Below are 22,985 nucleotides of genomic sequence, written 5' to 3'. Positions count from 1 at the left end.
ATTTTTATTTTTAAAAAGGTGTGCATATGAATGTGTGTACATATATAAGATCAGGCTATCTAGTTTTTCTTACATCTGTTGTAGCATATTGACATAGTAGATATATTGAAGATTGAGGGGAAGAGATATTGGAAAAAGTGCATACTGATGATCAGACAGACTACATCTTCTACTGCTATTTTTTAATGCTAATATGATTAAATAGGATGAATTATATTTTAAGCCACAGAATAATCAGTAAATGCATAGGTACCAACAATAAAGTTTTTATAAAAATAAGTCGTGGAGTACATGGCTTGTAGAGTTCTGTGAAGGAGTTGGTAAGGACACAATTAATGCTGGCTGGTGTAAAGTTGGTTGGATGTGATGAAATGTTTATGGACAGACTTTCACACCAATGGCTTTTCAAGCAAATGCAGCTGTAATTGGGAGTAAATGGGAAGTTCTGTCACAGGTGGGTAATTGTTTTAAATATAAGAAAGAGGGTGTTTTGGCCTACTGCATGTGTCTGTGCTATCCTGTTGCAGAAAGGGTAGAAATACTGATGAGAGAGGTTATATTCCTAGTGGTGGAAACTGGCAAAGACTTGAAAGGCTTTGTGGTACTGAGAAAATAAGCACAACTAAATGTCAAGAAATACATCCAGCTTGGTGAGGAAGGCAAAGTCTTTATATTCAGATTTATGAGCAGTTGAGCTTTTAGAAATAATTGAATAAGTAAAGTGGTTGTCAGAGGTTACAGTGGTGCCAAGGACACAGCAGAACTATGGAAGTTAAAGAGGGTAGCAAGGGTGATCAGAAGTAAAGACTACATCTCTAGAAGCAGATACCCAGATGCATTTGGATATTTCTGTGATGGGAAGAGGTACCTGGAGGGAGAGACACGGTTTTGAAAACCATGCATAGCACCAAGAAAGTAAGATGTAGGTATGTTACTGTTTATTACAAAACAAGAGATCACTTGTCACAGTAGATGCAAAGCAAAAATTTTTTCTTTGCACATGATGATGAGGGTCACAGTATAGTTATAGAAGTTCTTGTAGGTGCTGAGAGTTAATTTTCTAAGGCAACTAAATAAGACCAGGAAAAAATGACTGTGCACCTGAATAAGTAATGACTGGAGCAGGAAGTGTTTCTGCTTCAGATATCTGTGAAGGTGAAGAAGACAACTATCACAGTTTACTTGGCATGTACTTACATTCAGGCAGGCTATCACAATTTTTGTCCTGGTGTAGAATAGGGAGTGTTCTAGTGCCTATAACAAAAAAATAAGCAGAGCAAACTCCTCAGTTTCTCCCTTGCTATGCCTCTGTCTTGTAAGTTTTGGAAGATCTAGGCAGAAGCTTTGGATGTGTTTGAATTCTCTTGCTCTTTGTGGAACAGCGGCCTGATCACTCAAACTGGGTGATGGGAATACTGGAATGAGGCTGTTTAAACTACTTGAGCATTCTGTTGATTACTTTTCATTTTATTTATTTATTTATTCATTAATTCATTAAATGGAAATAAGAAATGGTTTTGTAATAAGAAAATAAATATATTCACGTGCAAACAAGGAGAGAGTTGTTTCTTATTTTATCAGAATATTTACTGAATACAGTCAGATGCATAGAGTTATGTATTCTGTAACTTTTCTAACTTGTCAAATGAAGACTGTGGCTGGGCCAAGGAAAAGTTTATTTCCTGCTTCTTCATATTTAAGGAAAAGAAACGGAGAAAGTTGAAGTGAGAACCCTTTAGTGCAGTGGCCATTAGTATTATCATTTGGACTTTATCTTAGAGGTCTCTTCTAACTTAAATGATTCTAGGATCATTATTAAGTTGTCATAGGAAAAAGGTAGATTTCTCCTCCTGTTTGGGGAGGAAATGTTGATATGTATTTGCCTTTGTTGCTTGTCTCTAAACCTTAAGAATTTTTGATCATCTTCTGGGTTTGTGGTTTCCCTACTTTTTCAAAAATTTTGTTTGTCTAGAAAGTGAACAACACTGGACTTTTTTCTACTGTTCTGGTCCACCAAAACCAAGGGAAACAGAATCCAAAGTTAGGGAGTTAGAGTATTTTTTAGTGACTGTTTGGAGCCTATTCATATGGAGAAGTTTTCAGCTTAGCAAGAGCAGGCTTTTGTCCAAGAGGCCTGAGCCATTAATTTGGAGTTAAATGGACCCTCGCAATTCTGCCTGGAGTCTTCTAGTGTGGCAGGCAGATCAGCAGCACTTCAGCAAATCCATGGTGCTTGTTAGCACCATGAGGTGTGGTGTTACATATGTCCTGGGCAACAAAGCTTAGGTCTAGTTTTGTCTACCTTTCTCGGAGGCTGGTTTGGGAGGTACATGTATCTTATGCATTCAAATTGTGGGTTGCTGCCAGGAAGGGCAGTTCTGCTGTTGTCCTCCAACCTGACTGATGTGTTCCTCCTGCCTTTTCCATGCCTCAGATGCAGTGATTGTCTGTGGCTGCAGGGTGATCTTTGATAAGCTTGATGATATAATGGGGGAACTTCCTCTCTGTTCTGTCCTCCCCACCTCCTCATGAGCTAAGTCTGGACTTATAGTGGCAGAGCAGTGGCTTGATGCGATGCAAGGAATGCGCAGTGCGGAAGGGGAAGGAAGAGCATGTACGAGACTGACTTTCAGTGTCAATAGATGAGATAATTACAGTGTGAAGCAACACTCACTGGCTGCTCTTAACATAGGGGAATATATTTACACACAACCAAGCTTGTCTCTCTAATGATTATTGAGGCTGCATTTGCTCATTCACTGGTCATAATTAATGAAGTCATTCTAATCTTGACTCTTTGGGGACCCAATTCAACTGATTGAAACCAGGTAGTGGCTATGTTGTAGGTTTATCAGACAAACCAGTCTTATTTGGGTCAGTATTGTAAGTAACAAGCACAGGAAAGGATAACTGCGCAGGTACTGTGCAGTTGGGCCCAGAGATTGTGCATTTTGTATCTAAAATTCCTTCCTTTACATGCCAGCTTATCAGTTACATATATAATGCCTCATGTACTCTTAATGATTAGCTTCTGCCATGTTTTCTTAGCTAATTATTTTCTTTCATTTGTTTAAATTCCAGTAATTCAAGTGAATAGTATATCCAAATCTCTGGAAGTTGTATTTAAATGTCCTACTGGATTTGCTTTCTCTGTATATTACCATGGGGATTCAGGGTAAATCTTGTTATCTGGGCTAAAGGCATTTTGCTCAATAAGGATGTTGTTTTGCAGTTTTAAGCAGTTGCGTTTCTCAGTAATTTCACAGTTAAAATATTTCCAATTTGTAGGCCTTTGCTCCACTGAAGTTCATGTGATTCTTAGCTGTAAAGCAGCTATCTAGGGCCTTGTACGTCTTGTATTTTTTAAGTAGCATCTGTATCGCAGTATAACTTACTCAGTTGAGCCCACGTGGCTTAATTAATACCTAGACAGTCCGTACACAAAGACTGAAATTCCTTCTGCACTGGCTCACTTGCTTATCTGATCTTGATGTCCATGGACAAGTCCATCCTGGCTGTGCTGCTGACCATGTTCTGTCAGTGGGCCTTCCAGTGATGAATTGACTCAATGGACTCCTCAGCTGTGTTGCTATTCAGAGCAGCACATATCTTTAGGCCAACACTCTTAAATTACTTTTCTCTGCAGCCAGGTTGAGGAAAAGGAGGAAAGAACTTGATCATAAATGTCCTGGTTGCCTTATTCTGTGTTTAGCCTTACAAAGCTTATACTAGCTTCTACAGTGCAATGCTGAGATTATTCAGTGCTTGTCTAATAAAATCCTTACTATGGCTCTGAATGATTAACTGTTATATAAATGCTGGGAATTATTTTTCCTTAGCTCTTTAAAGTAGCATTGTAAGTTCCTTAAAAAAATGCATTGTACTGTCTGACTCTCAGAATGATAGACCTTTCTTTCAACCTTGCATTAAACTGTATTTATCTGCTTGGAAATTTGCTCATGAAAATGACTTTTTTTCCCTGAGCTGAAAATCTTTGTATGCCAGAAATAAGGTGCATGTTATGTGTTGGCTAATTTTTATGAAAGAAGAGGAAACTGTTGCTACACCGGTATTCATCCATTTCCAAAATAACTATGTATATATTACATGCAACTACAGTTGACCAAAAGCATTCAGAAATGGGGAAGTTTCAAAAGAAAGATTGGCCATGCAGCATCATCTGGTAAATGTGCTATGGGATACACCAACTGTCCTCTCTTTCCCCTTTTTCTACAGTGTTAGCAGATCATGCTCACTCAGTGAGGACTAATATGCTATTAAATTATATGTCCTGTGTTGATTTGTAAAATACTTTAACAATTATCTCTCCCTAAACTTTATCTGAACTTCCTCTTTCCATTAAAATAAATATTGTGCCATGAACATCTGCAAGTCAGTTCTAAGAAGAATTTGACTCCTGGATGATTTCTGTAGTTTTCTATATGTGAATAAAAAGTTAGAGTTCATTTTGTGGCCAGTCTTAAAACTAGCCTTGTAATACTGAAATGCTCAGCATCATGTAGTTCACTTTCTGTTTAAAAAGTGTCCTTGGAAGAAAGCTTACAAAATACTACTTCAGTTCTAATGGCTGTATTTGCTGGGTTTCACAATGTTTATACTTGCTAATGATCTCTTTGCAGTCAGGTCACTGCTAAAAGATGAGAGAGACTATGGTATGTTGAGGATTTTTTCTGATCTGAACACACTAGTTTGTTCCACAGTTAACAGATCTCCTTTGTCTCCTTACCCATGTTTTAGAAGACAAATCTGGAACTTCTGGGAGAATAGCAGAAGCTGCACCTGTGGTTTGAAGTCAGTCACTTGAGCTGCTAATGATTTTTCAAATAAAAGATTGTTAAAATTATTCAATGCAAGCAGCAGCTTTTTTTCCCCTCTTGTAAATAATTTGCAGTTAGTGCCAGTTTTAAGTTGTTCAAACAATGAAATGATCATGTAAACTTAGAATATGAAGAGATTTATAATAAAATCTTGCAATAAAAGATAGCTGTTTAAATGAATGTTTCATCAGTCATCTACTGGTACCCTGTATCTAGCTTGCATTGCAAAACACACAAAATCTTATTTCTATTTTAATAAGGGGTGGAAGTTTAACCTTATTGCCTCCCCACACTGCTCTTTCCTCTGAAAAGAGCCCCATCATTGTTTGCCTTGGAGAGACAGAAATATCAGTTGAATTTTTAATGTATTTCCAGTTGGAGTCAACCTCTCTGCATATAAAGTTATAATCTGGGAAATAAAATTTGTCTCCATTCAAGGAGTTAAGCCAAATTTCATTACGGTCTTCCACATATATTTTATTTTACAATAGAAGAGTCTTTAAAGTTTACATGGTATATATTTTTGTGGTGAGGAAGTGGATGAAATGTAGAAAGACTTCAGGTAAAAAGAAAGGCTGCTGTTTTGATTTTGGACATTTATTTTAGAGATGATAAGGAAGGAGGTGAACAGTGTGCCACTGGTTGGGAAATAAGTGGTAATTTTAATTTGAAAGAGACCTCTGGAAGTCAGCTAGGTGCATCTACTTTTCCAAGGAAGGAACTCCAGTTAGTGTTTAGGACCTTGTTCAGATCAGTTTTAACAATCTGGAGAGATTCAATAGTCTCTTTCTTCAGCCCTGTGAACTTTTATTTCTTCTTGAATGCTCAGTGAGGATTGTTTTGGCTTGTTTTAGCTTCTCTAGTCCAGTTCTAGCTGGACTCTTCGGTTTGTTAGTCTTTCTTTTATAGCAGCCTGGAACAGGGCACTGTGTTCCACATTTGTGTTCACAAATGCTAAATAGAAGGGGATATTTGCTTGACCTGTCTGTGCTTTCCCAATGAAGGCCAGTCTATGGTTAGGGTGTATTGCTGATGTTGCTGACTGATGTTCAGCTTGTCTTCTGGAGCTACCCAGAGCCTTTTCTGGAGGAATTTCCCTGCCACATGGATTCTCAGTGCATACTGGTCATGGCATGGGATGGTTCTCTCCTGGTGTGGGACTCTGCCATTGTTGAACTACTGTATTTGTTTTTGGGAAGCTAATTCTTCCAGCTTGTTGAGATCCCTCTACATGGCAGCCCTGCCCTGTCTGTTTCTGTATTGGCAGCTTCCACCCTGTTTCATGTCATCCACAAACCACGATGGGTTGTGGTTTTGCTCATTATTCAGGTGGTTGATCAAGATGTTGGGAGTATTCACCCTATGATCAGTCTCTGAGAACATTGTTTATAGCTGGCTCTTGCTTACGTTTTGAACCACTGCTGAGCCTGGCAGTCCAGCTGGTTGTTCTGCCACATCTTCTCCATGATTCCCCAGATTTAGTTAAAAGCATGTATTGGAGACTGCCAACAGCCTTGGTAAAGTCAAATAAAAAGACATCTTTAGCTTTCTCTTCATCCTCATAGGAAAGTGACCAGGTTAATTTAGCATAATTTCCTTCTGGTCAACTTACGCTGGCTGTTTTCAGTCATGTTTTATCGTTTATGTGTCTAAAAGTTAGCTTCTCTGTGGATTCACCCCATAATGTCCTGGGGCCTGAGAATGAGCTAATCAGCCTGTAGTACCTCAAGTCCTTCTTGCCCATTTTGAAGATGATGGTATTGTAGGGGACACCCTGGTTGCTAAAACCTTTTAAAGTTGATGAGAGATAGCATTGAGTTGACATAAACCAGCTGCTTGGCACCTTTGGATATATCTTACATGTTCTCATGGACTTGTATTTGTCCAATTTACTAGAATAATTCCTTTTTCCACTTTGCTACTAGGCAGAGACAATTGAAAGTCAGAGAAACCCTACTAAAGGCTTATGCAAGGAACATATTTGGGAGATTTCTACATAGCTTGTCAACAGATTGACCACTCAACACAAAATCTTTCTGTGTTTATTTTTAATTTTCTTTACTTTTCCTGCATATAGACCATACAGTCTTCTTGCTGTCCTCTGTTTTGCTGTCCAGATTTAAGTCCACCCTATTCTTGGGCTTTGTAATTCAGCTCTTTACTGTCAAGGCAGTGCTTCTTTATTTTTCTTTAGTAATCTGTTTCTGTGCTTTGCTGCCTTATTTTTTGCACTTCAGCTCAGTTATGAGTTCTTAGTTTGCTCAAGATGGCCTCCTGCTGTGTTTACTTACCTTGCCTGCCAGGAAGGACGGTTTTCATATTTTTAGGAGGTTGCCCTTTATGCTCAGCCAGCTCTTTGTTGGTTTGTAAGATTGTGCAAGGTCACTCTTGGTGATGCTGTCAGACCCGGTGGGGATGGTATGAGAGGTGTGTAGTTTGTGAGCCACGACATCTATGCACGGATGTGTTCCCTACCATGGAAAAGTTGTTTTTAAACAGTGACAACAATAGGTGCTTCCTGTTAGAAAGGCATACAGTTACATTGTTTTAGCGGACCTGTGTTAAGGTCTTCCAGTGTATCTCTTGACCTTATTCTTGTCAGAAGAGGACTTTGCACTACAAAACTAACTACATTGGTGCTGATCACAGCTGCGTGTAGACGTGCCAAAGCACTGAATCATAGTTAAAATCTGAACTTAGTACAGTGCTTAAGAGGTTCTGTACTTCTCTGCTTTACTTCTAAGGTTGTGCTCAAACATCTGGTTCAGTACTTTATAGATATTTTACAGGAAGCTGGAACTTGGTAATGAAGGGATGAAGAGTCTGACTTCCATATTCTGGTCAGTTCTCGATCTGTCTGTGTCTATGTATTAATGTTAGCTAATGTTAAGCATGAGATTTCCTGAAATAGTTTTTCCTATGAGCTAGATATGTTTTAGATAGTTTTATGCTACTGTTAGGCTGTAGTAATTTTCAAACTACATATAGAAGACTGATGTGTTAGCACTATCTTTGATTACCCAGTACAAAAATGCTAATTTAAAGGAAAAAGATGATGAGGTTTTTTGCATATTATATTCAAGAAATATTATGAAAGTTGTGTTACTGGGATTATGTAATGAAAAACAAATCTTAAAAAATACTAACACTGATCATCACCTGTACAGTGAATATTTGTTGTTATATTTATTGCAACATATTTTCTGTATGATTTTATATGCAGCTTGGGTCTTATACTAGTGAGTTCTTACTCTATCCATTACTGTAATATCGAGGTGTCTCCTTAGATAATATAGGATTAAGTGAAGATTACCTGGCAGATTTAGACCAAACCTTGTTGTCCCAAATAATGCCATGATTTGGTACTTTACTCCAAGACAGAGGCTGTGATTTTGTTTGAAGAGCACTATCTTTACTCATAGCATACTGATCTGCTTAAAAAAGAAGTCTAGTTACCCTGAAAGGGAGGCTCAAGGAAAACAATTTCACATAGTGAGAACTAAAATCTAAGATTGGCTTTGGGCTAGAACTGTAACTTTAACAACTCTTTCTCTCTGAAGATTTTTGCCTAATTCCTAAGTTAGATGTAAATTACTACAAATAGGAAGGGTATTGTAGGAGCTGTCATCTCTTCTTCCCTACTTATTTCCCCATCTCTCCTGCATCTCAGGTTTTTTTGTTAGTCCAGCCTTGTCTTCCTGTAAATGAAGAATAGGAGAGGTGTTGTGATGATGATAGGACGTGAAATGTTTGAGCTTCATAGCTTCTGGTGGAAGAATGGCTCCTTTATTTGCCATGAGAGTGGACCTACCCAATGTGTTCAACCTAATCAGAGTGTTTAGATGCAGTAATCCGATACTTCCTGGAAGCATCAGATTTAATGTGCATGTATTAGTGCAAAAGGAGCAGCTGGGAATTGACTTAGTTAAAACAATTCAGCTGACCCAGACCCCCTTAGAGGGGCCTCAGGAAGGAGAATATGTGCAAGAGAACCTGTGGATGAGTTGTCCCAACAGCTGCATGGATTAGTTGGTGTGTGATGGACTGGATAAACGCACCCCTCAGTCCCTCTTGTGTGTGGCATCCATAGCCAGTTAGATATAAATATCTGAATTAGATGTCTATTACAGTCTCCTAATAGATGTGGAACACTAGAGTTTGCTGCTTTGCTCCAGGTCTGAATTTTTAAGATTGGCTTCATGTCTAATGTATTTTATGTAGGCTGTAGAGTTGCTTATCTTTATTCGCATTCTTTTTAATATATAATCTGGTTTTGTGATGGCATGTGGTTTTGATTGTGAAGGATTAGAAGCTGCTCCGTGGCTGACTCTTATTTAGAGGGTAGTGCCAACCTGTCAAAGGGACAGCATACAGGATTAGAGCTAGCCAAAGATACCAAACAGCTAAATGTTCCACAAGGTTTTAAGTGAGGATCTTAACGTGAACAGAAATTAGAAACTAAGCAGAAAGATTATGACTGTAAAATTATACTAAGGTGCAAAATATAGAGCTGTGCTGATGGAATAATGATGCTGTGCATGTAAAAGCTCAGAATAAAATAGACCAACTTTTTTACAGAAAAAATACTGCCCATATAGATTGATCAGGAATAGAATAGTGTAAGAACCATACATCTAGATCAGGATAGCAACATTGACTGGAACATAATTTTATATTTATATGAAATAGTTTGTTTCTTTTAATTGTTTTGTGTGGTGATTATCAATGGCATTGCATGTATGTCAATATCAAATTACTTCTAGAACTAGAGTATTGGATATTGGATGGATGGCAAGTTGTGTGCTGTGACAAAGCATGTAATGGTCTGGTTCTGTATTTAGCTGTTTGTATGCTACCTGTATAGCGACTTCTAACCATGCTTATGAGGACAGATTCTGATTTAGAGTAAAGAAGGGAGGAGACGTAATTAGGAAACATTTTGATGTGGATTTTAAGAGTTTATTTGAGGTTTTGTGAATAAATGGTTGTAGGAGCTTTGGATCTGTTTTTATATATTTTGGTCCCTTATTACTTCCAACAATTGGTAGGCTAAAGAAGTGTGTCTGCCTGCATTTATTTCCCCAAATTCCATCAGATTTGCTTTAGTTTATATGTCAGCAAGTCTCCATGATGTAAAGAAGAACTGAGTGTTATTTTTTTGTCACATAAAAAAAAAAAAAAAAAAAAAAAAAAAACCACCAAAAAAACAAAAACACAAAACAATATTTCTCCTCCTCTGGACATGTTCTAATCCTTTGCCCTCATTCCTCAGCTGTGGGGCCCAGAGCAGCACACAGAGCTCAAGGTAAGGCTGCACAGCAGGGCAGTCACCTCTGTGACCGGCTGGTGATGCTGAGTTGGATGCAGCCCAAGAAGGAGTTTGTCCTCTGGGCTGCCAGGGTGCATTGCTGGCTCCTACTGAGCCTGCTGCTGGCCAGCACACACCGATCCCTTCCTGCAGGGCTGCTCTTGAGCCATTGCTCTCCCAGTTTATGCTTTTCCCTGTGTTACTCCATCCTAGATGTAGAATCTGTCATTCAGGCTTGTTAAGTTTTATCCTGTTCATCATTGCTCAGTGCTCCATTCTGTCCAAATCTCTCTGCAAAGTCTTTTCGTTCAAACAGCACCTCCCACTTTGGTATCCTCAGTGAACTTTACTAATGGTGCATTCAATTCCTGCATCCAGATTATTGATAAAAGTAGCGAACAAAACTGGCCCTAGAATTGAGGATACATCACTGGTGACAGGTCACTGGCCAGATGTGGCCCCATTCACTACAACCCTTGGAGCTCTGCCCTTCAGCCTGCAGCTCACTGTGTATTCACTCATCTTGCAGAAGGATGCCATGAGGAGCAGCATCATAAGCCTTACTTAACTGAAAACCAGTATCCACCTACTTTTTATTCACTATAGTTGCGTGACCTTATCATAGAAAGGTATCAAATTAAACAGGATTTTCTCTTTGTGAACCCATGTTGACAGTGTCTGATGATCTCATTGTTCTTTCAAAGTCTTTCAGTAGTACCTAGTATGCTCTCTATGATGCTCAGTTTTGTAGAAACTGAGATTAGACTAACAGATACATTGATTCCTGCATCTTCAATCATGCCCTTTTTCTAAACTGGAATAACACTGCCTAGCTTTCAGTCAGCAGGGACCTCAGACACTAATTTTTCAAGAACTAAAGCTAGTGATCTTACCTCCTTAGGAACACATACTTGCCTTTTGTTCAGACAGTTAACTAACTTACTTATTCCTTAGTAGTGATATATTTTGGAATTAATTTATTTTGGGGTGATATTCAAACTTTAAATATAGACAAGTCAGCTAAAACAACACCCATGATTTATTCAAATTGGTGTAAAAAGCACTGAATTTTCTTGTATGAACTTGTAAATTATATGAATCATTGAATGGTTGATGTTGGAATGGACCTTTGGAAGTCATCTGGCTCAACCAGCCTGCTAAAGAAAGGCCATCTAGAGTTGACTGCCCAGGGCCATTTCTGCATGGTTTCCAAGGAGGGAGACCCCACAACTTACCTGGGTAATCTGTTCCAGTGCTTAGTCACACTCACAGTAAAAAGTGAGCTGTTTAGAGGGAACCTTCTGTGTTTCAGAGTGTGTCCATTACCTCTGTTCCTGTCACTGGGCACCACTGAAAAGAGCCTGACTTCATCCTCTTTGGACCTTCCCTTCAGTTATCTGCATACATTAAAAAAAATTCCCCATGAGCTTTATCTTCTCCAGGCTGAACAGTCCCAGCTGTCTCAGTCTCTCCTCTTGGGAGAGATGTTCCAGTCCATTGATCATCTCTGTGGCCCTTTGTTAACTCTCTGGTGTGTCCATGTGTCTTACACTGACAAGCCCAGACCTGGACCCAGCACTCCAGGTGTGGCATTAGCTGTGTGGAGCAGAAGGGAAGGATCACTCACCTTCCTGCACCTCCTGGCAATGTTATCTCATGCAGCCCAGGATACCATTTGCTTTTTGGCAGGCAGTGTACAAAATACTTAAATACCATTAATGTGTGCAAAAACATCTGCACAAGATGGTTCTGGTCTACGGGAACAACATAATGGAACTTTTAAAACAATGCTTAGTGTTGAGGGAAGAATGAGATGTATGTATGGTTCAGCTCCTGTACTGCATTGTTAAATAGTGTTTCTGCGTTTAGAAGTGTACATGTGGCAAACTTTGTAGTTTTTGTGCTTTCACTGTTATGGATAGATGGTATGTGGTCTGTAAAAAGTTTAAATGGCACAAATGTAATGAAATTAACGATTTTGAAATATTTTTTAAATACTTTTTTTGTGGTGATTGCATGGTAATGTTCAATATGGCAGTGCATTATTTTCTGAGAAGGTAATTTTGTCTAGAGAAGGTGAGTGTACTTTCTTTCCTTCTTGTGTAAGGCTGGAAATTCATTGCATTCTTCTAAATAATATTAGGTATTAAAGCCATACATTTTGTCTGAGTATTATTGTGCACATCCTTGGCCATGTTCAGCAACAATATAAGCAGGAGTGATTTTTAGTGACTGCATCATGTTATATAGATGATGATTATATGAAGCACAATCTAGGGTGTCTGGAGCTGGGATCGATGTGTCTTGGAACAGCGTAAATCTATTCTTCCTTCTTTTTTCCTGTGCTTTCCTGTTACTGCTGTTTGTGATAAACATGACTTGTGCTCTCTGCCTCCTTCTTAGAGGTGGTATTCACTTCTCTGGGCTTTTTTGACCACTCTGTGCATTTGGATGTGTAAATGCTTTGTTCTTTTGTAGTATTTAGCCATGCTAGAGCTTTATTTTGCTCAGGGTCCCAGATAGTACATCATGCTGCAGTACTCCAGGATTCTCTTTCAGTTTGCTGGATTCTCACTCCATAGTTCATTTGCCAGCTTTTGGTTCCAGTCTTCTGTTAGCCTCTCCTTTTGAGAACTGGCCTTTGCCATGCAGCTACAAAACCACCTCTTGATCTAAAGCTGATGGTCCAAAGATCTCCATGTGGTTAATTTTTCAAGAACTAAAGCTAGAGGTTTACCTCCTTAGAAGCACAACATACTGAAGAGCTATCTCTGCCGTGTCCTCTAAGCACCATTTTCATAATACTTGTTTCCAGATGAAAGTGGGAGGGAAGATGTTACACATTTGTCAATGTTCAGGGTAATTTCCTGTTGCATGTTCAGAATTTGCTGCGTGGAAGACTTTGGAGATTCAGGATTGTATCATTTCTGAAATTGGGTGGGTTTGGCAAAGCTTGGGCAGAAAGTGTTACACTTAGCATGTCTTAAACCATTCAAAATAGAGTGTTTAATAGCCAGGGTTTAAATTGCCTGAAGTGTGAGTCTTAGGGATTCACCATAGAATTTTTAGCTCACATAATGAGGATTGTGTCTTTCTCCAAATATCCTTTTGACCATACTTAAATTTATCTTACAGTTGATTTAAAGTCCCTTCTTGCTTGACTCCAGATCAGGTAGATGGTTTTAATCCCATGGCACAGTGCCAGGAAAATTGTCTTATTTGAGCTGTGTATAACAGGGCTTTCAGTTATTCTGGCATGCAGTCCTTTGAAGCAGCATAGCAGTCAGCATAAAGTAGCACAAATAAAGGCTTTGAGAAGTGTGCTGCTGAATAGAAACACTGAAAAATCTCAGAGATAAATGGTGGGCAAGGAATGCATAATGCACAGCAGAGGCGGTAACTGCTTGGCTTGGAGCTAATATGCTACCATCAATTTCATCCTCTGCTTGCGTAGGAAAAGGTTTATAAAAGTCTCTGGAACTCCTGAGGTATATTGACACATGCACTTTTTTGAAAGCAATGCCAGTTTGAGCAGCAGCTACTTTGCTTTGTCCTTCTTTATTATGCCATGAGATGAATCCAGGAACTGTTTTGTTGGAAAAACAATTTGGCAGACAGGTTTGTTTTCAACTAGGATCTGTCTGTTACAGTGGTTCAGTGGAAGAGGGGCTGAGACACCGTGTGAATTACTGCTGTAGGTTACAGGGATAGGAGGAACTGGAGCTCGGGACTGGAGCTGTTTAAATAAATGTATGTGTAACTGTGCCCTTGGGCTCCACACCTAGGTTTTGTGAGAGATAGAAGCTGCAACAGGGAAGTGGTTCTGTTTTTTAAATAATTAAAACTTGTGAGCAGCCCAGGTGCTGATAATCTTGCTGACTAATAATTTTATTTCATTTATGTTGATTCATTCTTTTTGCTTAGAGTGATCGTGGGTGGGTTTTTTGTTTCTTATGGGCTTTTGGTGGTGGTTCTTTTTTGGAGGGAGTTGTGGATGTCTACCCACACTTTACAAACTGAAACTGGAAGGAATTGCTAATGCTTAATTTATTTTCTGTGTAGGATTGGAAAAGTAGAGGAAAGAGGGGAAAAATGCAACCGAGCATTGTAGCGAAATGAGAGTATTCATCCTCACTTTTCCAGTTTCTTGCATTTCTGAGAATGTGTGAAGTTCATTTTAGTTCTTACATTGAAGCATCAGTGTACGGTAATTAACTGACATTTCAGTTGTATGGATAGTTTCTTTGTATTTCCCTTGAGCATCACATGGAATGAATTATAAATGCATGTTTTTGCTTTTATTCAAGAACAAATGCTAATGAAAACCTGAGAAGTGTTCCAAAGGGGGTCTAGTACCTGAAAAAGAGACTTGCTGTTTCTCTGATAACATTTGTTCAGGAGCTTATGTGTTCCTATTGTGTTGATCTAAGGTGATGAGGATAAACAACTGCTAACTGACTACTCAAGAGTTTGTGTTATTGATGAAGCAAATTAAAAAAAAAAGTATCAGTGTTTTTCACTGTGTTGTGTTTTCTTTGATAATGAAATGTATGTCAGCTTTTTTGCCAGTCGACTTGCAATTTATTGTAGCATTTGTAATGGCATGTGACTCTGCACTATATTAGAGTTAAGAGAAGCATTTCAGCCTGCTAAGGCTACACAACATCTTTTTTTCTCTGTAGTTGGCATTTAATAATTTATTTTTTATTCATTTTTTTAGCTTTGAAATGGAAGTTTTTCTGGTCTGCCAAAAAAAAAAACAAAACCAACAAGCATTGTGCTCTTTATAATAATCACTATCAAATTATCATTATTTAAATCAGTCAAATATATGGACCTTATGTGTATACCTGAAAGTAGTTTTTATGTTTTCTTGCAGCTAACAGAAGATGAAATTGCAACTATTTTGAAATCTACTCTTAAAGGACTTGAATACTTGCACTTTATGAGAAAAATACATAGAGATATAAAAGCTGGAAACATCCTTCTTAACACCGAGGGGCATGCAAAATTAGCTGATTTTGGTGTGGCTGGCCAGTTAACAGTAAGTAACTGTGGAAAGAAAATTTTAAAATGCTGTAGTGCTCCCAGACTTGTTCTTTCACTTCTGTCTTCTGCCTTGAATTTTGTGTCTGAGCAGTGTCATTGCCACTAGTGGTAGTGACAGAACTAATATTCTTCATCAATCTGAGTATTTAGTGTGCTGCAGGGCTATTTAGTTTTTAGTTGTTTGTTTTTATAACGCAGTGTATCGAGTACCTGATGATCCCTTTAAATTTAAGTTGAGGTTTATGATTATTGTCACCTCTTTGGCCACTGTAGGCTGATGGGCTGAATCTGTTTGGTATTAATTTGAAGTCACTACTATTTGACCTTTGGTGGATAATTTAACTTTTAAATGTAGAATTGATATAAAAATAATCTGAAAATAAGGTCTCTGGTTTAATTGCATAAATAATATAATTACAGGATACAATGGCAAAACGTAATACTGTTATAGGAACTCCGTTTTGGATGGCTCCTGAAGTCATACAAGAGATTGGCTATAACTGTGTGGCAGACATCTGGTCCCTTGGTATAACTTCAATAGAAATGGCTGAAGGAAAGCCTCCATATGCTGATATTCACCCAATGAGGGTAAGTGTGTTGGTGGCATTTTTTGTTTGTTGTATTATAAAAAAGAACCCTCAAACCCACAAAACATTCAAAACCCCCTGATACTGGAATCATAAATCTGTACGTTTATGAATAGAGATTTTAATACTAACAATTTTTACTTTCTGTGTTGCTTCCTCTTGACTCCAGTTTGCCTGTGTTTTAACATGTTTCTTTAAGGTTTCAGAATGCCTGTATCTCTATTTGAGAGGGAGCTGCAGCAGGAAGCTCTTAATTGGCTTTGAGGTGATATATAGAATCTGTTTCATATTGCACTTGGAGATTTGCATCACCAAGAATCAGTCTGCTTTTGAAAGGCAGTTTTGAAATAAAGGTGACCTAAAGAAGAATTCAAAACTGTCCTATGGGAGTAGTGCTAATATTATTATTATTAGTTACACCTGACAGCTTTTGTTTATTAATGACTCCTAAGGTCTCTTACTGAGTTAGTTTAGTTTTTGCAAAATAAACTCTAAATAGAATTAGTTGCTTTATGAGGAGTAGCAGTTACAAGGGAATTACTTGGAGAAGTTAATGGAGAACAATGTTTATGTAGGGATAACTTGATGCTGTTAGTCATGCTGCTGTTATTTTGTAATGAACTATAGAATAGCTATGCTGATTGCAATGAGCATCAATAAACACTCAATTCTTAAATTGTTTAAAACCCATTTTGAAATAAGGAGGCACTTTATGTTGCTTAAAGCATACCTTTTTCCAGAAGAATCTTAGCAATTTGTGGCAAAATTGTCATGCATACTAAATTGTTTTATTCCGTTTTCTTTTGCTGATCCCTCATGTATCAGAATCTTAATATAAAGAAACCACCACTATAGAAGAAGGTACTGTTCATATGCAATTACTGTAAGGTGATGCACATCTGAGTTCAAGTGTATTTAGTGCTATTTTTGTTTGTGGGGTTCTTGATTTTTGGTTGTGTGTGCTCTTTGGAGGAGAGCTGTTTCCTGAAATTTCTGCTAAAGCTAATGAGTGATTTTAATTTAAATACATTTCCTAGTTTTGGAAGCAAGGTTTAATCATTGTCCTGCACCACATGTTTTTTTCCATGTAATTAACTGTTTTAAAATTACAATTCAAACTAAAAATACTCAGGTGAAAGCTGAGAACAAACTATGTATCTCTGAAGCTGGAATTTGATGAGAATTTAAGATGAAATAACCTCTAAAAATATTTTGAAGAATGATTGATGACAAATTAACTGCACTTGATCATGCTAGGATTTTTGGTTATACTTCTAACAAAAATGCCTTAATTACTTCTGAGTAACATCACTGTATGTAGTTGCACCAGCTGTTGAAAGGTGAGGACTACATTATCAGAGAGGATTTTTATGTGCATGACAATAACTGCTTATAAATCAAAGGTCATTGTGTTTGAATGCTTGTGGATCTGTTTAATTCTCGCAATCAAGTGAATGCTATCAAAGGTCAATGTAATCTAACACAATTCTGGGTTACATACAACATGTGTTCTTGTTAATAAATTACGTTATGGTTTTTAAGGGCTTGTATGTAGCTAGTACTCTTTTGTATATTTGATACCTCCAGTTTTTCTTAATTTTTATTAGTGAGTTGTTACAGTGGTTAACAAGAAATACACAGATTTAAGTTGCAATAGTTTTTCTGGTGTCATATGATACAGCTTCACAAGACTTTTGGCCATATGTAGATGCTTTGTTTTAGTTATGACACAGAATTGATACAGGCAAGCATGAAAGCTTGGGCAAATTTTCATTGCTTTTCCTAGATGTTGCTGGAGTTCTGTGGTATTTATGTAAGGCACAATTTTGTTGCCTGGGAATGCATAGTGAAATTACCATGCACACTGTTTTGCTGTAGGCTGGTTGGCACTGCCACAAAGGTAATGCACTGCCAGTAGGCCATTTCCTTGTCAACTGCATTTACAGCTTAATAGAAATATTACATGACTTCTTTAAACAAGTGTTTTGGCAGAGAGGAAATAGCAGATTCCATGCAAACAAGCTTAGCTTCCTCTGCTTAGCCACGCGGACTACTCCAAAGAGTTGTACTAGTTTCAGCTTGGAAAGAAGTAGTGGGGGGTGCAAAATGGAATTTCAGGTGGGAGGGGGGAAGAAGAAACAGGTTTTTTCTGGTTAAGTATTTCTGTCATAGTGTATTTGGGTGTAAGTGTCATTCATGCTATTTCACACAGAATGGCTAGGTTGGAAGAGACCTTCCAGATCAAGGCCAACCCAACCCTAAAACCTCAACTAAACCATGGCACCGAGTGCCACATCCAGTCTTATTTTAAACACATCCAGGGATGGTGACTCCACAACCTCCCCAGGCGCACCATTCCAGTACTTTATCACCCTTTCTGTAAAAAACTTTTTCCTAATATCCAACCAATATTTCCCTTGGCACAGCTTAAGACTTATTTCACAAGTTTCCTGCTGCAAAGTTGAGTTCAAAAGGAGCTGTAGTTGTCACACTTGGTTTGAGGCTCAAAGGTCAAGAGCAGTTGCCAGCTCAGTAGTTTTAATGCTTTATTCACCTAAGAATTATGGACTGGACTGTCTCACATACTCGATGTCAGAGTCTTTTTCTGCTTTTGCTAATGATGAAAAGTAAAACTTCTGTATTTTTTGTGTTTCTTTTAAAAGAAGGAGTATTTTCAGGTAGTTGTAAAGGAGGGGAAAACAGAGATGTCCTCAAGGTTGCCCTAAAACATGGTGATACCGCCACTAAGCAATTTGCTGATTAAAAAAAATCACTCAAACCCAGGTAATTTAACCCATCTAGCAGGGCTAAAAGCATGTTGATTGCAGTAGACTGTGCAGCACCCAGGGTTAATGTGGGTAACAGTGTCTGCATCTGCCTTTGATTGCTCTGCTGTGATGAGCAGTTAGCAATTTACAGTGGAGCTAATTAAAGGGGACTTCATTGTGGTTCTAGGTCAAGACTCAATCTCTTCCTCTGAAGCTGCAGTGATGTTTTAACAGCTGAATTTCCATGTCCCCATTGACTGCAGCATATATGCTGTCCTGTAGTGATAAAATATTTATGTCTTGCCCCAGACAAAACTTAATTCAAACCATTAACTGTTTTGTTCAGTCACTCCTCTGCATGTAATATCCTTAGTATTTCTAAATTCACTATCTTTAATCTGTGACGAGAGCACAAAAAATGGACTGTTTTACTGTAGCAGTTGTGATTTTGGTCTTTTTAAGAACTGGTAACATGCTTGTGAGATATCGTCTGTCTTTGCTAATCAAACCATGATCTCAAATTGTCATGTAAGAGTTGTTTTTGGTGGAACATCCTTTAAGCCGCACAGTTTTCATATGAGTCTTCTGCTGCTGGTATTTGGCTTTAATAACAAGTAGATTAATAACACTTCATCTTAAAGCTAGTCTTTAAACTTAAGCATGGCTCTTTTTGAGGTCCTTCTCTAGGCCACCCTTACTAAAATTTTTCATGCAATGATGTGATCAGTTATTCCTGAAAGGCTGAGATTTTATGATCAATTTAAGTGTGGACTGCTGCTGTTAGAGACATGCTGTCCATAGCTGGGAGTTCCTGACCTTTCTGTTAAGCAAACACTAAAATTTTTGTGGCCTCACATGGATTTGGATAACACAGCTGATGTTCTGAAAAGTTAATGTGATAGAAAACCTCCTAGAACTGGGCCAGAGAAGTCGTAGGAGTGTGTAGTGGACAGAGGAAATGGACTGAGGGGAGTTACTGCTTTTGAGCGTTTTAGACCAACTACAGAATGGTAACATGTGTTTTATAAAATTTCCTCGTCTTTGCAAGGTGAACAGTTACTGACAGGTTGGTGTGCTTCAAATAAATGCTGGTAGCTCTTACAAAAGAGAAGGAAATAAAAAGACAAAAAAATCCCAAATGCGTTTCTTTCATGCTTATCGGGCAGCTGCAGTAATTCTCATTGTTGTGGCATGGAAGAAGCTGGTGCTAGATGTGTTTTTCAACACTTCACAGTATTGGTCTTTGTTTCTTTATACTGAAGCTTGTTGGAAATGGACATGTGGGCATCACATGTTCTGCAGTGAATTGGAGGAAGCCAATTTGAACTGCTTCCATTTGCCTTAAGTTCAATCATGATATTTATTTTTCCATGGCACTTACCCAGATTATCCATGCCTCCTGCTTAGCCTGTGTCATTTCCATCCTGGGCTAATCTGTTTGTAATAACCTTTTATTTCTGATGTATCTTATAACAAACTACAATTTCCCGGTTTTTTATTCTCGACATATTGCATTAAAACTGGGGATTGAAGTGAGAATTATTGCTCTGTAGCATTCTAAGAAAAAAAGAGGTGTCATGTGGAGTATGGCAGTCAGACAGGGACCAGTTCTTCAGCCATTAAGAAGACACTTTTCTGTATGCCTTTTGTGCCAGAAATTGAGGAGAGGAAAAAAGAAAAAACACTTCTGTCTTTCTGTATAGTCACTCTTGCATTTTTTCTCTCCAACAGATGGTGTTATCTCATTGGTTTCTGTTCTTTCCTTTAAGAGTTCACCTATCTTATCTTAGCATTACTGCTTTTAAATTAGACTAGGTTTGTAAAACTATATGGTTTTCTTTTTTTAGTGCTTTTGCTTATCTTTGGAAAAGACTTTGAATTAACTTCTAAAAGTCCTTTACCTTTTAAGAACTTTCTATAAGACATTGTTAATTTGTAACTTGATGTCTTCTTGCCTGCTGTGTCAAGATAGAGTGAGCTAATATTTAAAGAGTTTAAAATATGGATATTTGATTGCATGTTACTGTTCATTATTTTACTACTCTTCACAATCTTGTGGAAGAATGGCAGTGAGCTGTGATGGTTTAAGGTGTAAGTAACGTGTTTGCTGTGGGGACCCTAAGGCACTGATGTGATATGGCTGTGACAGCAGAGGAATTGGAGGAGCATGTTTTCTGTTGCAGGGTTTTCAAAGAGCTGTTGTAAGACCTTTGGCCCTCTCTAGGCTTTAAATGGAATTTTTGTATTTGCTTTATACAGACCTAAATGCAGGTGATGGGTGCAGAGGGGTGGTATTCCTTCCTGTTTCCATGCATTTTCAACATCCATTTCTGCTGGAGTGAGTGTTTAGGCGGTCCCATGATAAGGTGGATCAGAAAACTAAGCAAGTAACAAGAAGTAGCTTTCAATGATACTGTTAACAGGGTATTCCAACTAGGTGGGGATGAAAATGTGTGGGTGGGACTGATAGAAGAAATAGGTCATCTGTTTTTGGGCATCAACCAAGTTGATTTAGGTAGTTGAAAAAGAGTCTCAGCTGGTCATCTGTAAATTTATTATGCTTAAAACTTAGTAATTATTAAAGGAAACTGCAGAACTTTTCTGAAGTTGACCCTTAAAAATACTTGTCCTAAGGGACAAACTGGCATTTTTGTAGCTGTCCTAATTGTCCTTTGAAGCTTTTTCTGGTTGGGCATATTGATAAAATTAGCTAGGAATCTAGACCACCTTTCATGGCTGAGTGTTCCCCTGCAAAGCCTTCCTCTTTCACCTCATTCCGTTCTTCCATCTTTAAATGCTATTGCTGTGATGCAGCCGAACTTCATGGGGGGAAACTTCGAGTGGTCTTCCAGTGTGCATGCAGCTGAAAGCAAGTTTTGATTCATAATATATTTGCCTCTGGTACTATTTGTAGCCAAAATTTCAAGTAGGTGTTATAACTTTATTCAAGAAAAAAAAAAAAAGCACTGTTAATACCAGACTGTATTTGTCTAACAGAAGATAAAGTATGTTCTCTGTAGAGACTGAGGGAAAAGAATTAGTTTTAAAGGAATTGCTTTCCACAAAAATCACCATGAAAAATACAAGTCCATATTCTAATGGGATATAGAACATTTTTTCCTTGAATGAGTAGTAGTAGTATGTAGTTCAGATCAGTTGCACCTCTGCTAATACCAGTGTTGATCTGTATCTTTGGTAGTTTTCATTTTTTGTTCAACAGCTTTTCAGGATTGAACTTTAAGGAAGTGTGACTTACTTAAGGTTATTAACAAAGGAAAGCTTTAAATTTTAATTAAATATGCTGCTGATTCAAATTGGTAAACAACCTGTCCACCTGCTGTGATCAAAATGTGAATCATTGCTGTGCAGGAATTGTTGTATGAATTGAAAACCAAAACAGATGAGGCAATACATTAAAAAAAAAAAAAAAAAGAGGTGATAAATGCTTTTTCATTCAAGATTTATTTTATTTGTCAAAATAAGTCTATTCACTTATTTTACTTGTCAAAATAAGTGTATCTACTTACTTATTTTAAATGAATGGTCTATTTTTATAGTGTATGAACAGAAATCTTTGCCTGAAATGCTGATGGTGGGTAATTGCTGAGGTACAGACCAGGTCCTAATATCCTGTTCATGATATGACTCCTTTCAACAAAGCTTCTGGAATAAGATGATAATTGTTGGGCAAATTAAAATGAGTGATTGTGTACATTTTAATTGTGTATGTTTTCATTGTTTGTGAGCAAATACCTGAGGTCCTACCTAAATGAAATATTTGCATGGAGTTTGCTAATATCTTAATACCTAGATAACAGATCTACTGATTACCAGGAGAATTGCTGTAATTGTAACAACAATTGGACTTGATAGCTTATTTCATCAGCTGTTATTCTTTAATTGGGTGTATGAAAGCATGTTTTTGATGAGTTGTATGTACCTTAATGTGAGGAGATACATTTCTAAATTTTCTGTAATACAATTAAAGCAACTGTTAACTATTACAGTAATGGCATTTTTACTAGATAAAAAGGAAAGTTTTTAGATACTTTTGTCAGCTTGACATTACTTTTCATTGTGGTTGAGTTATTTTTAGTAGAGAATTGAAAACTAAATAAAAGGCAAATTGTGGTCCCGCAGAAAAATAATGTTCTGTCAAAGTTTCACTTGTGGCTTTTGGGCAAGCTGCTCATAGAGGTGCAGAGATCTTGCTCTGTAGATTTTTTAAAATTCTTTTTCATTTGAAAGTATGTATGGTTCTCCAAACTCAAAGCTACAGTTTATTATTTTAGTTAAAATATGTTTGGTGTTCACTTATATATTTAAGGTGCTTTCTTCTTTAACTTCTTACTCTTCGTGGAAATGCTAGTCATAGATACAGAAATAGTACACTTTGAACATAACTTCTTTTTTAGTATGTAATGCCTGCAGGAAA

At 37.7% G+C, this 22,985-nt stretch overlaps 1 protein-coding gene across 3 annotated transcripts in view; it reads left to right on the top strand.

Annotated features, from left to right (window-relative positions):
- Window positions 1-22,985, top strand: part of STK3 (serine/threonine kinase 3) — a 174,474-nt gene that overhangs the window by 11,331 nt on the left and 140,158 nt on the right. For all 3 annotated transcript variants that reach the window (XM_072924850.1, XM_030266466.4, XM_072924849.1), the window contains exons 5-6: window positions 15,026-15,190; window positions 15,616-15,783. In XM_072924850.1, the coding sequence (XP_072780951.1) occupies window positions 15,026-15,190; window positions 15,616-15,783 (333 nt within the window). The remainder of the gene's footprint in view (window positions 1-15,025; window positions 15,191-15,615; window positions 15,784-22,985) is intronic.

This window comes from Taeniopygia guttata, chromosome 2, assembly GCF_048771995.1.
Source record: "Taeniopygia guttata chromosome 2, bTaeGut7.mat, whole genome shotgun sequence".
NCBI lineage: Eukaryota > Metazoa > Chordata > Aves > Passeriformes > Estrildidae > Taeniopygia > Taeniopygia guttata.
The sequence above is the reverse complement of the archived record's forward strand: the minus strand, read 5'-3'. Positions and strand labels throughout refer to the sequence as shown.